This window comes from Heloderma suspectum, chromosome 11, assembly GCF_057233095.1.
Source record: "Heloderma suspectum isolate Gila_16-S chromosome 11, 16-S_ref, whole genome shotgun sequence".
NCBI lineage: Eukaryota > Metazoa > Chordata > Lepidosauria > Squamata > Helodermatidae > Heloderma > Heloderma suspectum.
This window is the reverse complement of record NC_139468.1, coordinates 11,905,265-11,925,271: the sequence shown is the minus strand read 5'-3', so window position 1 is coordinate 11,925,271 and position 20,007 is coordinate 11,905,265. Positions and strand designations below refer to the sequence as shown.

General features: G+C 43.8%; 1 protein-coding gene across 4 annotated transcripts in view; it reads left to right on the top strand.

The window, feature by feature from the left end:
* The window catches only part of UBE2Q2 (ubiquitin conjugating enzyme E2 Q2), a 53,455-nt gene extending 34,486 nt beyond the window's left edge, over positions 1-18,969 (top strand). Inside the window, exons 7-13 of one of the 4 annotated variants that reach the window (XM_084816836.1) lie at positions 6,628-6,688; positions 7,674-7,764; positions 8,019-8,077; positions 13,908-13,956; positions 14,643-14,738; positions 15,606-15,672; positions 18,322-18,969. In XM_084816836.1, coding sequence (XP_084672962.1) covers positions 6,628-6,688; positions 7,674-7,764; positions 8,019-8,077; positions 13,908-13,956; positions 14,643-14,738; positions 15,606-15,672; positions 18,322-18,359 — 461 coding nt within the window. In that variant the 3' untranslated portion in view covers positions 18,360-18,969. Of the gene's footprint in view, positions 1-6,627; positions 6,689-7,673; positions 7,765-8,018; positions 8,078-13,907; positions 13,957-14,642; positions 14,739-15,605; positions 15,861-17,255; positions 18,243-18,321 lie in introns of those variants that run through there. The other 3 variants (XM_084816837.1, XM_084816835.1, XM_084816834.1) reach the window with 3 other exon arrangements.
* The last annotated feature ends 1,038 nt before the right edge of the window (positions 18,970-20,007 follow it).

Below are 20,007 nucleotides of genomic sequence, written 5' to 3'. Positions count from 1 at the left end.
AAGGGTGAAAGATTCACGAAATGGAAAGGCATTTGTATTCTGGGAGTAATGGGAAGACACACTAGTGTCTGCTGCTTGGGGAAAAAAAAGCAAATGCGCTCATGCTGGACTCCTGCATCCCTGCCTCCTTCCATGGAGCTTTCCAGTCTAGTCTCCCTATTTTTGCTCACAGTTCTGCCCCCTAGAGTGGGGGTGGGCAGAAAGTAGATCTCGAGATGTTTTAGACTTCAACTCCCAGCATTCTGGACAATTGGCCATGCTGGCAGGGGCTGCTGGGAGTTGAAGTTCTGGAGATCTGGAGCCCATCCCTGCTCTAGAGAGCCTGCCAAACTGACTTCTCACCTCACTGCTAGAAGATGGACGCACACATTCTGTGGTTGACACTGACTCCTTTTCCTTAGCAAATGGAATGTTTGTGAGCCTTTTAAGACACTGCATCAACTCTTGCATACAACTGCAAGAGTAAAGAGCATTTTTTAGACAGGAAGACTTCTGGGAATGTTTTTGTTGTGCTTTCTGCAAGAGGGCAGCAAATGACCTCTACTTGAGAACTTGGCAGAGCTGCTGCCAATGGAAGGAGACGGTCCTGGGCTTGGTGGACCAAGGATCTAACAACAAAAGCTTTATCTCTTTGTAGGCAGGTGGCAACATTCACATCCTGGGTGCAAGGCAACTCTAAAGGAAAAGGGGAGGAAGTGGTGCTCCTGGGAAGAATAACTTGTAAGTCCCCGAGATGGAGGGCCAGAAAGAGAATTTACAGTTGCCTGCTGGTGCTTCACAGTGTGGGCCATTACAAGAACAGGAGAGAGAAGTCCCAAATGGCACAAAACGATCCTTGCTTAGGCTGCCAGGCCTGATCTTACACTTCCCCTAATGGCATTCTAATGACATCCCATGCCTCCAAAGAAGCCTGCTGGAGAGAAAGAGAGAGAGAGAGAGGTTTAGATGAACCAGCACAGTCTCTCAACGTTTTTAAAAAGTTGACATCTTTATACCAGCTGGTGGCTTTGGAACCTTGTTTCCTTTAATCCCATTAATCCTTAGATGAGTTGCTAAGGAGACTTGGTTTTACAGAACGATCTTCCCTTCCTGCACCACTACTCCTCTGTTTTTTCCCCAATTGCGCCCCCGGGCCCCCCACAATCTATTCAAGCATAATGTGTTGCTTTTGTTCCACTCAAGCTGATAAAAGCTGTGATCTAAAGCTATGTCTTGGGTATCAGCAGTTTACAATGACTTGTCAGTATTGGAAAGAATTGCAAGCACTGTTCCCGAATCGCGAAATTATCTGCTTCTGTGTATTTGTATCCCTGTTTTCCTGAAGGAATCTTAATAGTGGCACATGGAGACTTACTTAGTTTTAACAGCATCAATGCAAGGTGTGCCCTCAGCCTATTCTTTTAAGGAACTTTATAACCTTTGCAGCAAGCCCAACAGTTAGCAGAACTCCACTTGATTATTTGGAAGACTTTTAAACTAACCAGAACAGTTGCTTGTTGGAAACATCACCTCAGGGTTTCTTCTACACTTGGGGATAGCAACCTAGATATTTTGGAGTTGGAAAGACTCTCTAAAATGGCTAAATCCGGAAGTTGCTCTGTTTAATACAAATGGAAGGGGGAAGCTGTGTTTTTCCTAGCCCTTTTCTTTGTTCATCTTCTTTCACAGATTTATGTGAGGCATTTAAAAAGCCACAGAACTTAGTTGTTTTAAGAATACATTCTTTTGGATTGCTGTAAGCATATTTGCCTGATTCAACACCAAATGCTGGCCTGGGAACCTCATCTGATACTACTACTGTGCAGGTCATCTGGGGGTGAGGTGGCTAACTTCACTGACAGCATCAAATTATTTAGGGTGGTTAAAGGAAAGGGGGACAGCAAAGCGCTCCAAACAGATCTCTCAAAACTGGGAGAATCAGTATTAGAATGGCAACTGTGGTTCAGTATAAGTACGTATAAAAAGATGGTGCACTTGGGGGTAACCCCCCCCCCCGTCATATATGTTGATGGGGTTTGAGGTGGCAGGGGGACTAACCAGGAAAGGGATCTTGGGAGTTGTGGTAGATGGCTTAAAGAAAATCCTGCTATCAAAGAGGCAAATTCCATTTAGGGATCAATAGGAAAGGTGTCAAAAATAAAACTGCCCATATTGTAATCCCATTCATCATATGTGGTGCATCTTTGCTTGGAATACTGTGTACAGCTGTCATCACTGCACCTCAACAAGGATATTGTAGATCTGGAAAATGTACAGAAAAGGACAATCAAAATGATCAAAGGACTGGAGCAACACCCCTATAAAGAAAGGTTGTAAGCTTTCTAGCTTAGAAAGGCGAGAATGGAGGGGCATGATTGAGGTGTATAAAATTATGGGTGGTGTGGAGAAAGAGGATAGGGAGGGAGACTTTTTCCTCTGTCTCTCATAATACTAGAACCTGGGGTCATCCAATGAAGCTGAATGGTGGGAGATTCAGGACAGATAAAAGGAGGTACTAATTCATACAGTGCATAGTCAAACTATAGGAAAGCCTTCCCCAACCTGGTGCGTCCAGACGTGTTTGACTGCAACTTCCAGCATCCCCAGCCAGCATGGCCAATGGCTGATGATGATGGGAACTGTAGTCCAACACATATGGAGGGTACCAAGGTGGGGAAGACTGCTATAGAATTGGCTTCCCCAAGATGTAGCAATAGCTGCCAACTTGGATGGCTTTAAAAGGAGATTAGACAAATTCATGGAGGATAAAGCTATCCATAGCTACTAGTCATGATGACTATATATTACCTCCAGCATGTGGAGGCAGTATGCCTCTCAATATCAGTTGCGGGAGAATACAAGCAGGAGGATGCTATTTATTCATTCATTCATTCATTCGCCCATCTGGCTGGTCACCCAGCCACTCTGGGCGATGTACAACAAGAACAATTTAAAACAATAAAATACTACATTAAAAACACCACATTTCTAAAAATACCCTAACCCAACCCACATGCCTGCCTGAACAACCATGTTTTCAGTGTGTGGCAGAAGCTCATTAAAGAGGGGGCATGGCGGAGTTCCCTGGGGAGGGAGTTCTACAGAGTGGGGGCCACCACAGAGAAGGCCCTCTCCCTCGTCCTCACCATCCTAGCTGACCTGGCTGATGGGACAGAGAGAAAGCCATCCGAGCCTGATCTTGTTGAGCGGCCTGTCTGGTGATGCTGGAGGCGCTCCTTGAGGTAGGCTGGGCCAGAACCGTGTAGGGTTTTAAAGGTCAAAACCGACACCTTGAATTTGGCCCGGAAAACAACTAATAACCAGTGCAACTCCTTCAGCACTGGAGTGATGTGATGTTGCTGGCAGCTGCCTTTAATCAGGCAAGCTGCCGCATTCCATACAGCTGCAGCTTCCGAACCTTCTTCAAGGGTAACCCCATGTAGAGCACAGTACAGTAGTCTAGATGAGAGGAGACCAGGGCATGTACTACCAATGGAAGCAGATGGTTGGGAAGGTAGGGGTGCAGCCGCCGTATAAGATGGAGTTGGTACAGCGCTCTCGAGCTCACAGCTGACACCTGAGCCTCCATGGACAGCTGGGAGTCTAAAATGACCCCCAGGCTGCGGACCTGGTCTTTCAAGGGTAGCCGTACCCCATTCAACACCAGGTCAGCATCCCCCAACCTCCTCTTGTCTCCTACCAAAAGTACCCAGTGCTACCCTCTTGTACCTGCCAGAGAAGAAGGACTGGAACCACTGCAGTACGGTGTCTCCAATGCCCAACCCCTCCAGGCGGTCCAGGAGGATACCATGGTCAATGGTATCAAAAGCTGCTGAGAGATCGAGGAGAAGAAGGAAGGAGCATTCGCTCCTATCCAGAGTCCTCCTCATATCATCCAACAAGGCGACCAAGGCCATTTCTGTCCCATGCCCAGGCCTGAAGCCCGACTGAAATGGATCTAGATAGTCAGCTTCTTCCAAGTGTGCCTTCAACTGCATCGCCACCACCTGCTCAATCACCTTGCCCCAAAATGGCAGATTTGAGACTGGGCAAAAGTTGTTCAGAACTTGGAGATCCAAGGAGCATGCCAGGGTGGAAACTGAGCCCATAGAGCCCCAGAGCAGTTCTGATTCTGAGGAGGAACAGCAATCCGTGGGAGAGGAGCTCGCTCATCTCTCACAGGCACAGCAGCTGGCAGAGATTCCTTCTGCCAGCATTCCTGGGATAGATAGTGACCCTGGCAGTGACAGAGCGCTAGAGGGGGGCTTGCTGGATGCTCAGCACAGACGCAGGGAGCGACGACAGATGGAGGGTGCAGAAAGGAGGCGTACCGCTCGTTTGGCGCGCAAGCAACGGTCGCGTCCCGAGGATCCAAGGGAAAGAGGGAGGATCTCTCCCTAGCCCATAAGTTCAGGGTCTTCCCGTGGTTCTCCTTCAAATGGGGACCAACTGCCTTACCTGGAGCTTAGGCTACTCTGCTATCTTTCCCCAGTGCTGTTCCTTGCTTTGTCGCTAGTGATTAGTATCTGAAAGAGTCATAAAGTAATAAAGGAATAAAGTCTCGGAAAGAATCCTCATCGTCTGTGTCCTGAGTTGGCTATTGGTGGGGACTGCAAGAGGCAGCTAGGGCGCTCCTGACAGAGGGCTTCTATAGAAGTGGTCTTATCACTGCCTCCTTGAGGGCTGATGGCATCACTCCCTCCTCAAGGAAGGCGTTCACCACCGCTCTGATCCCCTCACCCAGTCTCTCTCTGCAGCCCATAATGAGCCAAGATGGGCAAGGATCAAGTAAGCAGGTGGTCGGCCTTACAGCTGAAAGCACCTTGTCCACGTCATCAGAAAGAAGAATCTGGAACTGATCCCACAAAACCGGTGTGCCACAGACCGCCTCCTGCTCACTAACTGTATCCACAGCGCACGGAATAACACTCCTAATCCAATCATTTTTATCTGCAAAGTGCCTCGCCAAGGCCTCACAGGAGGCCTTAAAATGCTCCATTGGTTCCGGAGCAACTGGACCGACCAGGCTCCGGACCACTTGGAACAGCCTCCTGGGACAGCACTCTGCAGACGCGATAGAGGCAGCATAATATTCCTTTTTTGCTGCCTTCACCGCCACGTGATAGGCTGAAGATACAGCTCTAGCCCGTGTCTGATCGTCTTTGGAGCGAGACTTCCGCCACCGGCGCTCTAGCTGTCTCACCTCCTGTTTCAGAGCTCGTAACTGCGGATTGAACCATGGTGCAGCCCGAGCCCTGTTCAGGGAGAGAGGGCGTTTCCGAGCCACCTGATCTAATGCCCCAGTGATTGCAGCATTCCAGCCACCCACCAAGGTCTCAACTGAGTAGCCGTTGGCCTGCTCCAGAGAATCCCCAAGCGCATTCAGGAATCCTTCGGATCCATAAGACGCCTGGGGCGGACCATTTTAATGGGTCCTCCACCCCTGCAGAGGGGTTGTAGAACCGAGAAGTCCAACGTCACCAGATAGTGATCTGACCATGACAAGGGGGTGGTGGATATACCCCCGACTTCCAGTTCACTCCTCGCTTCTCCAGAAACAAACACAAGGTCTAGCGCATGACCGACATGGGTGGGCCCAGTTAGAATAGGGTGCAGCTCCCAGGAAGCCATGGTCTCCATGAAGTCCCGAGGTGCCCCCGTGAGGATGGCCTCCAAATGTACGTTGAAGTGCCCCAACACCAGTAAGTTAGGGGACTGCACACACGCATCAGAGACCACCTCAAGCACCTCGGCCAGGGAGTCAGTCGTGCAGCGGGGTGGGCGGTACACGAGCAGAATCCCCAGACTGCCCTTCGGGCCCAACCTCTAGTACATGCACTCAGCTACCTTGGTCTCCTGGAGAAGGGGTCTGGTGAAGACCAAGGACTCTCAGTAGATAACAGCCACTCCCCCTCCCCGATCCCCAGCCCTCAGCTGCTGTGCATATGAAAACCCAGCTGGGCACGTGGCCACCAGAGTTGGAGCAGCAGCCTCAGCCAGCCAGGTCTCCGTAATACATGCCAGATCTGCACCCCCATCCAGGAATGTCATGGATGACAGACCTATTGTGCTTACATGCTACTTGTGGGCTTCCCATAGACATCTGGTTGGCCACTGTGGAAACAGAATGCTAGGCTAGATAAGCCTTGGGCTGATGGAGTAGAGCTGCTCTTATGTTCTTATGGGAGGGTGTGATTGCTTTACATGTCTATAATTGCTGCCCTTAAAGATGGTTTTTTATTACTGAATGTGTGTCATAAATATAATGAATGAATAAATAATTCCCCTGCAACATTCTCCCCCAGCTGCTTTTTCCTGCAACTGGTGTTCCCAAATGTGTACTCTTGAAGCTAAGCAGGTGTGAAGCTGGTCAGCATCTAAATGAATGCTGGGATCTCCGTCCGTCCGTGTGTGTGTGTGTGTGTGTGTGTGTGTGTGTTTGACCCTCAGGTACAAAGGAAGGAGAGCTCTTGGATGCATATGCAGAGTTCTGCTTTCACACAAACAGCTCCCTGATGCTAATAACACCAGGGGACTTTCTGCTTGTGTAGAACTTGTTCACATTCAAGCCTCATGGAGTTCTGAATAATAGTATTTGTTCCAGTAATGATCTAATCAAGTACTCTTTTTCACTTCTATTTTCCACAGGGATTTATTCAGTGGAACTTGTAAATGACAGCCTCTATGAATGGCATGTAAAACTTCTAAAGTAAGTTCATTCCCCACCCCACCCTCCAACACTGTCCTAAATCTGTGGTTTTAGCTTTTGATACATGGATAGAGCACTTGGTGATACTGTGCAAAAATACTGTTAAGCAGACTTCCACATCAAGGAAACCTAAATACTATGTTACAGCTTATCAAATTTGCTTATTTTTCAGACTACAACCTCTTGTTTATTTAATTAATAATTGATTGGCCAGTGTATTTTTTTTTAATAAGACTTTTTAAAAGAAAACTGCAGATGGCAGGTGCCACTGTAGAAGAGGTGTTCCTTCCTGTGTGGGATGAAGGAGAAATGCCTCTTCTAAATCAGCCCCTGCTGTGAGTCATCTGTATATTGTCTAAGAACCTTTTCTTTTTTTCATATGAAAAGAGCTAAACTAGACACAGAAGCCCTGATCACTTCTCCTCTCTCTGCCTCCTTTTGGGCTTCGGAGTTTTCAAGCTAATCTTTGCAGTCTTAGGGCAAAACTAGACATGACATTTGTCCCATAGTTTCAGGTTGTGTTATTCTTCTTACTAAATAGCTGGGGGGGGGGGGACAGATCGGGGCTGTGGTGTGGAGGGAGGGGGACTTTAATCCCTTGCCCCCACCACAGTCCCAATAGAACGTGGATCTCTCCACACCTGCTGTTTTTCAGTGGGAGGGAAGCACATGTATATGAAAGCACATGTAGAAAGCAGAGCTGTTTGGGATGCGGAGTTCTGCTCTCTAGACTCCTACGCATGGAACAGAGTTGCAGGAATATTCCTGTTCCCCAATGTCTTCAGTACTGCCCTCCAGACAAGGACTTGTATGCAACCATCATGTTCGTTTGGGCCCTTAACCACAGGTGAGCCACTCCCCTGCAGACAGCTGACTCTGCATTTTGAAGAAAATACTTCATAGTATGGTATTGCTTAATTATTTGAAAAGGGAGTGATAACCGTTCAAATCTGAGTGACTCTTTTCTCTTTCTCATAATTTCTAGGGTTGATCCTGACAGCCCATTACATAGTGATCTTCAAGTCTTAAAAGAAAAAGAAGGTGTAGAATATATTTTGCTCAACTTCTCTTTTAAGGTAAGAAAAAAGGTATCCCTCAGTGTGTACAGTTTTTTTTTAAATCAGTGTTTTAATCCAAAGCAGATTTCAGTACTCCCCCTCCCTCTGGAACTGTGTTTAGGAAGCTCTATTTGTACAACTCTGGGTGGGAAGTTTCTTATCCAGGATTTAGACAAATTGGAAAAAAGGAATGAATGTTCAAAGTATCTATCTGCAGTAGGTAATCAAATATACAAAGGTTTTTGACTTTGGATTTATTTTGCTTCTTTTAGGATAACTTCCCCTTTGATCCTCCATTTGTGAGAGTGGTCTCTCCTGTGCTTACTGGCGGGTAGGTATCAATCTCTGGCTGATGATTATTAGACATTCTTCAGGAATTACAATGGCATCCTCTGTGTTGAGCAAACTTGGGTTTTAGCAAACAGCTCTATTATCTGTTTTTACATAGGAAGTTTTATGCAGTGCAAAGATCCATCATGAATAACAGGCAACTCAGAAGTTGCCCCAACTTAAGTCTACCTAGATAAAAGTATTTTGTTGTTTAAATGCAATGCCACCTTCTTACCTTACAAAGACATTCAAGGCAGCCTGCACAAATCTTAAAATGCCTAGCGTAATAAACGCCCAATTTTAAACAGCAATACAAAAAACAGGTGCAATCGAAAAAACTAAAAATGCACATCCTCAAAGCAGCTAGCCAATCAAACAGCACTGAAAGTAGTGTTGAAAACCATTCACCACCAAAAACAAAATTGCCTGCTGCCAAATGCTCCAGTGAACGGGACAGATCTTACCTGGCACCTAAAAGTTACCAAAAGTTACTGGGTGAACCTCCTTCAGGAGGGAGGTGCATAACTGAGGTGCAACTACAGCAAAGGCCCTGTCCTCAAGTAGCCACTCATCTAATCTCCAAAGGCAAGGACACACAGAGCAGGACCTCCAGTAACTCATGTCAGCTGCCAGGGAGCTTCATGCAGGAAAAGGCAGCCCATAAAGTATGCTGGTCCCAAACCAGGTACCTTAAGTAACCTGAGAATCAGGCTGCTATATGAGGAGAGGATCATTGGCATTTGTATAATCTCTCTTTGTTTTTTCTTTTAAGTGTTTCCTATACATAGACTGGCTTCTGTGGTTAATCAGTATTCCCTTGCTATGCTTCTGCAACCTTTGAGTGGTTTCAGTGAGCTGTTCAGCGCATTCTGCTGTTTGTAGGAGCCACAGATAGGGCATTTTGGCTTGTACTGCGTGTGGATTTGGAGTCGGATATAAGAGCCCTGCTAGATCATACCAAAGACCTACCTCATCCAGATCCAGATTTCCCCACACTGATGCCTCTGAGAAGCCCACAAACAGGACATGAGGGCAATAGCCCTCTCCTACTGTCTTTCCCCAGCAACTGGTATTTGGAGATATGCTGCCTCTGAACCTGGAGGTAGCAAATAGCCATTATGGCTAGTAGCCATTGATAGGCTTATTCTCTATGGATTTATTTAATCCCCCTTTTAAGGTATCACTAGAGGCCATCGCATGATGTTGCAACGAATTCCATAGTTTTAACTGTGCAGTGCATGGGTCTGCGTAGTTTGGGTTTTCTGCACCTTTCCACAGACGAGCTAGAAAGTGGGAGAGGCAGGATCGTCTTCCAGTTGAACGTGTTGACTGAGGAGCTGTGAGAGAGCTGCCGATCCAACAGCAGCAGGATGGCTGTGTGTGTGTAGAACTGCAGCGGTTGTGGGAGCAGCTAGGAAAGCAAAACTTGGTATTTTGAAATAAGTGTTTTAGGAGAGTGGTGGCCCCAGACTTCAGTGATGGTGCCACTTTGCCCAGGGAAGAAATCCGGCAAATGGCATGGAAGAATAAAAGTTCAAGCCCCAGTTCTTTTGTCAACTGCTTTTCTCTTTAAGGCTGACAGAGATAGAGAAAATCAGTTGGTTTGTTTTACACTGCTGTTCAGATCTGTTCTAACTGGGTGTAGGGAGCTGACAATTTCATTATTTCAAGAAGCACAAATTCAGTTCCAGTAAAAGATCCATCTGTTATGACCCACCCACCTCCTGTCCTCCTTGCTTCCCCTCCTACAAGACACCTCAGATACTGTTCTGACTGGAGCATGACAGTTGCCTGTCAGGACCACATGCTTGCCTAGGTGTTGTTTGTTAAGTTTCCAACAGTTGTTCATAGCCACCAGCAGGTTGCCCCTGGAAGTATATTTCCCCCCACCCACCCCATCCCACCATTCACACATAATACTATGAATGAGAATGAGGCTAGCGTTGGCTGCTTTTGCTAAAGCACAGTTTGAATGGTGATAATATTGGTGAGAAGTTTCTCTGAATATTGCACAGAAAGACAAGATGTGAACAGCATCAGCCATGGCCTGTGAGAAATTCAAGCATGCTTTTAAATGCACTGATTGGTTAGGTTCTGATGTAATGGCAGACCATGGCATCCTACTGTGAACAAGCCATGGCAAACCTCAGGCTGGTGCACTCACCTGTTTGCAGCTGCTAGGAGGAGATCAGAAGCTTCTACTTCTTCTTTTAAATAAACTACAGTTCCCCTTGACATCTGAAACCATGGTTTGATCCTGGCTTGTTTGCCTTTCTTAAAAAACACAGTTCCCCACATGCAGATGTAAAGAGGAATTGTGGTTTGTTTAACAGTGGAAAGAGATGCGTCTGATCTCATGACCAAAAAAGAAGATGGGGGAGCATGTGAATCCAAGGCTTGTTCACAAAGGGAAACTGTAGTTTCCCATTACATCTGAACTGGGCCATCATGCAGTAAAGCTGATTTTCTTTTGAGTGTGAAGTATTTGCATACATTTCATAAAGGGTGGCAGAGGCCACTTTGGATGGGGGGAATAACACTTCCATTCTGACACTTTGACATGAATAACTTCAGAATAGATCTTGTAAGATATTAACAGAACAAGCCTGCTAGGTTTTTTTTATTCTAGCTGGAGGAATGTGAGGAAGGGTTAGAACTGATACATTTTGAATGTTTATCTTGTTCCTTCTACCAAAATTTTCTAAACCGCTTACAAAAAAAAAAAAAAGAACAATAAAGTGCAACAGTATAACACACAGTAAAATGAGAACTTGATTGTTGTCAGAAAAGTGATATCAAAACAGTGCACAGTGATTATGCACAGTTGGGTAACTCTTTTGATTGCGTCAGGACTTATTATAGAGCTGCTGCCAAAGTGGTTTAGCAGCTCTGAAGCCATGGATTTAATAGCTTTGATGCTCTGAGTTCCCAAAGCTTCACATCTGTACTGCTCACCAGCTTCGAACGATTTATGTCCAAAATAATTCCAATAGACCAAGCTAATCAGGTTAGCTTATCTCTGGCTGACAAAAGGAGTTTTGACATTTTAATGTCCCTTGCCCAACCATACTATGGATTGCTGGCTTTCATTCAGAGCACTTCCCCAGCACATAAACAAACAAAACATGGTGCTGGGAAGATCATCTGGACCAGAACTAGAACCCCCTTTAAAAAAATACTGTTGGAGATGGTGATCATGGTGTCCTCAACAAAGAAATTGGTAATGGATATCCATCAGTATATGACATGGCCTTATATTGAGTTAGAAATGGGTCTATTTAGTTCAGCATAGTCTACTCCAGCGTCCCCCAACCTGGTGCCCTCCAGATGTGTTGGACTACAACTTCCATAATCATTGCTGCCTGTGAGGTTATGGGAGTTGTAGTCCAACATATCTGGAAGGCACCAAGTTGGGAAAGGCTGGTCTACTCTGACCAGCAGCTGCTCTCCACAGTCTGTCCCAGTCCTGCTACCTGAGGTGCATTTTGCTGGATGTGCTGCATCATTCTCCTCTCCATCTTAATGTTCCTTCATTTTGGAAAGGGTTTTGTAGACACACACACACCCCGCGTGTATGTTGTCCTCCTTGTATGGCAATCATGCTGTCCTTTCTGGAATCAAAACAATCAACAGATATATCTGTCAAGTTAATTCCTTGAATATTGGTTCAGTCATTGTCAACAGGAAAGATCATAAACTGCATTCATTTACAACCAACATTACAATATAAATACAGTAGCACATAAAGGTACACTTTTCCTCCCCCTCCCCTCCCCCCCCCCCCCCCAAATTCACTATGAGTCTGCAGGGATTTTAACACCAAGATCCTTCGCTTCACTGAATCAGCTGCAAAAGCAGCAATGATTTTTCTACTTCATTAAGATGCATTATGTGTTTGTGTCTCAGTTGTATGAGTGTATCCAACCAGGGCTCCTGACAGCTCTTCGCTAATTTCCCTGTAGTGGAAAGATAATGGGACAAATCCCCATTACAACCCTCTCCACAGCGGAGTAGTCAGTCCTATTAAACTGTCCCTCCAGCTGTTGGCAGAATCTGAAATCACAAGGCAGTGACAGCCTGATGCCATCTGCCCAGGGTTAATTCTCTAGTGTAATCTTCCAGTGACTGGATCTGCTTGTACTATTACAGCCATGGAGAGAACTTAGGTAAACTGAACTGCAGAGATATCTTGTTTTTCAGCATTGGTTAGTCTGCCTCTAATTTCATCTTGTGCCCGAGCCCTTTTATGCAGCATCAGAGTGACATAAGCTAATCCATAGCCTTGCGCACAATCCCAAACGGAATGGAGCCAACAGCCTTTTGTGGCAGCTGGCTTGTGGATCTCCTCTTCAACATCTAGTGTCGTATCTGTGGAAGAGGTGCATAGAGGACTTAGCTCAGGGGTGGGCAAGCTTTTCAGGCTCATAGGCACATTTTCCTGCCCCCCTCCTTGGATTCCCACTTTTGTCCCCCCAATCAGTTGCTTTCCACTTTTCTTGACACCTCTCCTTCCTCCTCTTCCTCTCACCCCGCCCACCACCTCAGTCATCCATCACTGCTCCACCTGCTACCTCTGCATCTGAGACACCTCAGCAGTGAGGAAACAGGAAGTCGGCCAATTGGGAAACTTCCTGCTTCCCAGGGTGAAGGGAAGTGGCAGTGAGCAAGCAGCCAGATGAGTGAGGAAGGGGTCGGGGGGGGGGGCTGGGGGGCACCGCTGTGTCCATGGGCAGCACATTGCCAACCCCTGACTTGGCTCACTGTTCATTGTTTTGTCCATTCCATGCCTCTCCTAGAAAGAAATTGCTTTCTTTCTACCGTTTGTCACATGTACTGGGTGGTCAGTACAGGATAGAATGGCATATTTACTTTTTGATGAGTATATCCTATCAAGTTGCATTATTTGCAAGAACAACTAAGAAATTTCAAGCAAGTGTCCTAAAAGAAGTGTTAGTGGATTGTAAAAGTGATTAATTTGAGTAAGCAAGTGGAGAGTAATCACTGGGAAGGATTTATAAGGATTTATTTTAGCTATGTCTTGTCAGCTGAGAATTGGGAAGTTCATTTACTCATGTTCTATGACTTCGGGCATTTTTACTTACTTTTTTTTTTTTTTTTGCAAAGGCCTACACCTACAAGTAATAAATATTACCTACAAGTAATAAATATTGAATACATAGTCTAGGAAACCTACCCTGGGGCAGGTGATATATAGTTTTCTTTTGATCTTTACATGAGATGGAGGGGAAACCGCCCACCCACACACACTCACACTCTTATGCCTGCATAAGAGCGGCTGGTGTATATTTATGGTAGGGAAATGGTTTGCCTTAGAAACGTCATTTACCTGACTCCAAAGTCATTCACCTTCACCAGCCCCAACAGTTCAGCTTCACGGAGAACTTGAGTAAATACTTTGACCTGAGACATCTGCAAAACTGGAGAGAGTAGTTCATCTGTCTTGACCATCATGGCATGATAGACTGCCTGCACAGAAGATTTGGGTTTCACACCTTCAAAATGTTCATCTCATCTATTTCTTACGAGTGTAACTTAAGCCAAAATATTGGAAGATTTTCACTTGCTCAGTCTTGTGCCCTTGTCAGGTCTATAATAAAAGGGTATAACTTGCTTGGATGATAAATAATCCCACCTGTGGAATTGCGAATTTCATTAAGCATTAATTAATTAAAATAATAATGAATTAAGCTGAGAAGGACTACTCTTGTGTGTAGTCGTAAATGGCTGCATAATCGCCTATGCTATGACAAATGCAGCCACATCTTGCTTGAGCAGAAACTCTGTTCTCAACGTGCCTTTCTGTCCCACAGGTATGTTCTCGGTGGAGGTGCATTGTGCATGGAACTTCTTACTAAACAGGTGAATACAGAATCAGAGTCCTGCCCCAATCCATCCGCTCCTGTGGAAATCCCCAGCAGTAGCAGGACAGACCCTGTTTCCAAGTTCATTCTATAATGTTAGACCAATTTGAAATGGCAAGCAAAGCGGTGCTTCCAGCTTAGCCCAGGGATAGGCAAAAGGCAGAAATTTGGTATGCTGCTTGTCACTGAGCATCTACTTCTCCTGCTAGAAGAAACGAGAGCTGAATCTATTAAGAACAATTAAGGCTGCAATCCCATGCACGTTTAGACAGGAAAAAGTGAATAGATGACTGGGAAATGCTGGGAGTTGTAGGGCTTTTTTCTTTCTAAACATGCATAGGATTGTTCCCTAAAGGAATGTTGTAATTGCTCTGAGTCTCAATGGAATTGGAGAGTTTTGTATGTGGTGATATTTTTCTTCGTTTTTGTCTAGCCAGATTCTAGAAATATGTGCAACTTGGATTTCCCCCTTCCTTTTCTCCCCAGGACTTCTCTTTTGTTACCTTATGTATCCCCCCACCCCCAATGGCAAATAACTGTCTTTTGAAAAGGTAGAACATTGATTCAAATCAACCTGGTTCAGTAGAGAAAAATCTGCTTTTGAAAACATGTTCTGCAAAGGTGAGCTGAGGAAACGCAATGCTGTTCTGGAAAAAAAATGTCTTTCCTTTTTTCCTCCTGTAGGGTTGGAGTAGTGCCTACTCCACAGAATCTGTCATCATGCAGATCAATGCCACATTAGTCAAAGGAAAAGCCAGAGTACAGTTTGGAGCAAATAAGGTAAACTTATGCAAGTGTGCTTTTTCAGCTAGAAAAACTTTGTGTATTTAGAACTTTGTGTATTTTGATGTAAAACCTGAGTTCCCTCGAGGAAGGACAAGATAAAAAATGCAATGAATAATATGTGTGTGTTAGAGTGTGGTTGTAGTGATAGAATAGAGGGATACCTGCCCCCAAAGAGCCCATATGTGTTTCTTAACTCCTTTAGGACTGGGAAACAAGGGCTCTCCTTCCTGCCTCAGAGGACACTGTTATGATTATAAAATGTTACCACTTACATTAAGGACACTCTTGGCATTATAAAACATTTGCCTGTGGTCACATCCTAGAACAATAGGCACTCATCAGTCAATGATATTTGATCAATTGACTGCAATCCCAACTCTCTATAAAAGTGTAACACTGATATTAAACCACTTGTGAGCTGAGGAACAATTTTGAGAGTGGTTTCTTGATGGGAGGAACAAGCTGTGCTGAAGCATTAAGATGGAGGAAATCTTAATTATGCTGGCTGGGGAATGCTGGGAGCTGTAGGACTTTTTTCTGTCTAAACATACATCGGATTGCGCCCCAAGACACTTTCCCTGCCTCTGTAGTCTCTCCACTTGAAAGATGAGTATCAGATTGCACTAATATTTCTCCAAGGCAAACTAAACAATGTCTTCATCGTATGTTTGGAAACTAACCAGGATTAAGGCAACTATGGTTAAGCAAACCAGGTCACAGTATTGAATGGGGGCCTAGGGGTTTTTTAAGACAATCCTAAATGTTTAACTTGTCACCAACATAAATCTATGTAAACCAAGATAAATGCAGGTTGTCTGTCATGGTTTGGATAAACACTTAAACCAATTGTCTTTTTTCCAGAACCAATATAACCTAGCAAGAGCACAGCAGTCCTATAAATCTCTAGTACAGTTACATGAGAAAAATGGTATGTATGGTATGTATGTATGGTATGGTAAAACACATAGTTTTGTAAGTATAACATCAGAAGAGAGACACAAAAATGCTTTTTAAGCTACTCCGTTATCCATGTGTACTTTTCACATTATCTCCAAAGTTGTGCACAGTCTGGTTCTGTAAATTGTGTAATTAGGGTTAGGGAAATGGATGATCATAAGTAATCCTTACTTTTCTGATACAAACATAATCACAGCCCCCACCCCAAGGTATAATCTGTAGATTAATGAACTAAAGAGGTGGTTGGTTGATTACTGGGGCAGCAAGTTAAGGATACACTCTTTAGAGGCTGTTTTGGTTCTGGTGTGTTAACAAATGTGTGTGGAGGGTCGTTCGAGATGGCTTTTCCTTCTAACAGTGATGGTTTGATTTTATTTGTTGCACTTCATCTCAATTTCAATATCCCAAAAAGCCATTTATGTTGGAGGGGTTGGTAATATGAAAACGTATTTACATTTAAAATATGAATTGGTTGAAAGACAGGCTGATTAACTGGTTGACAGCCAAAACACTGCATCAAATCATCAAACACGTAAACAAATTGTGTCCAAATGTGGCTAATTTCTGCATAATCTCTTCCAGTTGTAGAACTGGATTCTTAAATCCAGGACTGACATGGACATGGACACGGACACACACACACACACACACACACACACCCTTGTATAACCCACGCTTACGGGGTGGGGGTTGCATATGCCTGATCAGGGTTTGTGTGGCAGACAATCAAACAAACTGGAGTTTGTTTTCTCAGTCCCTGGATTGTTTGTTTCCCTTCTTCTTTGCTCACTTCCTCTCTGCATCCCAAATGCCTTTGCAGCGATGTAGTACTGGCATGTAGAGAGGCTGGGTTTTTTTTTTTTTTTCCACTCTTGCTCCACCTCTGTAGCCTGGCAAAACAACCCATGAAAAACCTGTGGTTCTAGGTTTACAAGTAACAACAACCCATGGTTTAAACAACCCTAAGCTCAAACCCCAACAACAAACCATGGGTTCTCTTCTTGGTTGTTTGTAGTTAACAAAGCATGGTTTGTTAGTGTTGCTGTGTGAACACATCACAACAACAACCCAGAATTCAACAACCCATGTGTTAAATAAACCATTAGTTAGCATATGTTAACCTGATCATATTTATTTATTTATTTATTTATTTATTTATTTATATTAAATTTCTAAATCACCCATCTGGCTGGTCACCCAGCCACTCTGAGCGATGTACAAGCATATAATAAAACAGTTTAAAACAATAAAATTCTACAATAAAAACATTTTCTAAAATACCCTAACCCACCCCAAATGCCTGCCTGAACAAGCACGTTTTTAATGCACGTCAGAAGCTCATTAAAGACAGACGCACGCTCATCATAGACAGACACACACATGTACAGACATGCACACATGGCTGTTCAAAGTATCTATCTTGGCATTGGTCCTAGAACCCAGTGCCCCTGTACATGATATAGCTATACAGCATAAATCCATCTACAGAATGGACATTGCCATCACTATTGTGCACTTGTTAGTGCTTAATCCTTTTCTTTATATTTCCTGCAGGCTGGTTCACACCTCCAAAAGAAGATGGTTAATATTGTGGACTTCTCAGACACTTGGACCAATGTCAATAAAAGATTTTCCTTCCAACACAGATTCAAGCTATGAATGCCCCTGTAACAGCCATACTGAAGATTCTAGCTAATAGATAATTAGTGGATAATCTGTTGACTGACACATCCGGTATAAATTACAGCCGTACAATTCTGCTCTTCTGTCAAGTACCTTGGACTGAACAGTTTAAGACTTTATTGTCCCTGTGGAATAACCATACCACTCCTCCCTCATCTTAGAGTGTAAATCCTTCAAACCAGACCCTTGGTTTACTAAAATATCAATCATTAGCAACTTTTCTCCACACCGACTTCTGTATGCACTTAATTTTTTTTCTCCCAGACTGCGGACAGCAGAAAACGGCAATATATTTTATTTAAAGCCAACCAAGTTGAATAAAGCTAGTTTAATACTATGTTACAAAGTTTTTCAGGTCTCGTTAAATTGGTCTTTTTCCCCCCCTGGCCTAAAATTGAAAGCATTTGTAGTATTGCCAAATTTAATGATGACATATAGGAAAGCTGTAATGTTAAATCATTAAACTTTTTTTCCATGGCTGTGTTGAGGATATGAACTGTTTCTGGGCAGAGATGTTCTTCAGTTGTCATGCTGCTTAAGCAGAGCCAGGCTGTGCCAATAGAACTTTGCAACTAGTCATATCCACTGGGGCATTGATTTTTTGCTGGGCTATTCTGCTAGCTGTTGGCTCTTGTATCTCCTTTGCAAGAAGGAGCCATAGGTATAAAGCTTGAAGTTATTTAAAATACTAGAAACCTTCTTTAGGCATTCGATTCTATTAACGGGTTGTTGCAATCATTTGTAGACTAATGAACTTAAAAAGCAATTGGCAAAAATCAAGAAGACACTCCTTTATATCAAAAATGTTTTTAAACAAAAGCAACAGTAACAAGTACCATGAATCTGTTGATTCAGAGAGTTTTTTTAAAAAAATGTTGCCATAGTCATGACCATGGTTTTGTTGAAAAACTAATGGGGAACTGCTCTTCCTTTTTAGGAAATGAATCTGGATCTGTAACTGCTGTGAGTCGGTAACTGCTATATCATTGCCTTACCTTTTTAAAAAATCAGGTGTGGTTTTTATTTTTGGTAGTTGAATTTGTGTAGACCTTTTTGTTCACAGGAATTGAATTAAGGGTGTAAGCACTTTTTTTAGAAGTCCAAAAATATCTCAGCTCTCTCTGCCCCCTCTCAAAAAATATTAAATTTGTGGGGTTTTTTGTACCCAGGCATTTATTTGGCTTCTGGCATTTGGTCACATATGCTATTTTTTTGTTTTTAGCTTGGAAGATGAGATTAGAAGGATTTGGCCTGGTAGAAGACTATTTTATGCAGTCTTTTAATGAGTGCTGTGGAGGAATTCCAGTTTCCTTGCTTATTTGGTTGTACATATTCCTATAAAATCCTGATAGCCTTAAGTTGGAGGCCAAAATCTGTAAGCATTTCTACAGCTCTTTTAAAACCTGAGGTTAAAACTTTGAATACATTATTGAATTCCTTAATATTCTAACGGACTAGCAGAATGACAGGTGCACACTTGGCTTGCTTTTTATTTTTTGAGTTTCATTTTTCATTGCAGAATTATTTAGCAGTGTACGGTAATCTGTAAACTTGCATCAAGTTTATGAATAAAGAACCATTTTAAAAATTCTGTTTCTGGTTAGTATCTCTGGGGAGAGTCTGTTTTCAGTGACCAAGTGAGGTATTTTTCTCACATCTGGTAGGTTGTAAAGATGAGGAATATCATGCAGAATTGAAAATTAGATCTACCCTGTGCTGTGTGTTAATACAGTAGATGAAAATCATAAAGTTAGCCTCTAGTGCTTATAGCTCATACAGTTTTCTAAAATATTAATTAAAGCAACTGATCCACTCAGCACCAATGAAATATAATTTTGCTGCATAATATCTACATGTTAGCATTTGTGAAGATCTAAAGTGAAGAAGCAGAATGACTTCCTTTTAACTCACTGTTGAATTAGAAATAGGAGTACTGAATGCATGGATCAAACCTGGGAAATGAGTCCCTTGTGCTGTTTGTAAATGATCTACTTCTCACTCAGAGCTTTAACAGAGGGCTGGTTTTGTCTTTCAGTTCTACACATTTAACGCTTACTGCCAAATATTTAGTGTGGCTTCAGTGACCTAATGTAATTTTGAACTGTTGGTTGCTCTGAAAAAAGACGCTGGAAGCACCTCATCTTTTATCCATTAGTCCAGTCTAAGAGTGTCGATGCAGAGGTAGAAACTAGAGGGTCATGCAGGACCCATGAGGGACTCTATTCATGGCGAAGACCACCCCACAACCACCTTCCCCCACTCCAGTTGATGTAAGGCAAACATTGCACATGCTTGCTACCATCCATGGCAGCTGGAAGCAGTGAGAAGATGCAGCCCTTTGGCCGTTGGAATGAAGTCCAGATGGCTGGAGGAAGTCAAGCAGCCAACAGAGGCCCCCATGATGGGTTTGAGACCAGCAGGGTAAGCAAGAACCCCCCTCCATTCCTCAGCCAGAGGCTAGAGCGCCATGAACTGAAGGGATGCGCATGGCTTGTTTAGTTTTGTCTTCTGATCTTGATACCAGCCTCTTTGATGAAGTGAAAGACCAAGTGAAGACCAAGCTAACATGCTTGCCGCTCCTAATGGTGAAGTGAAGACCAACCTAACATGCTTGCCACTCCTA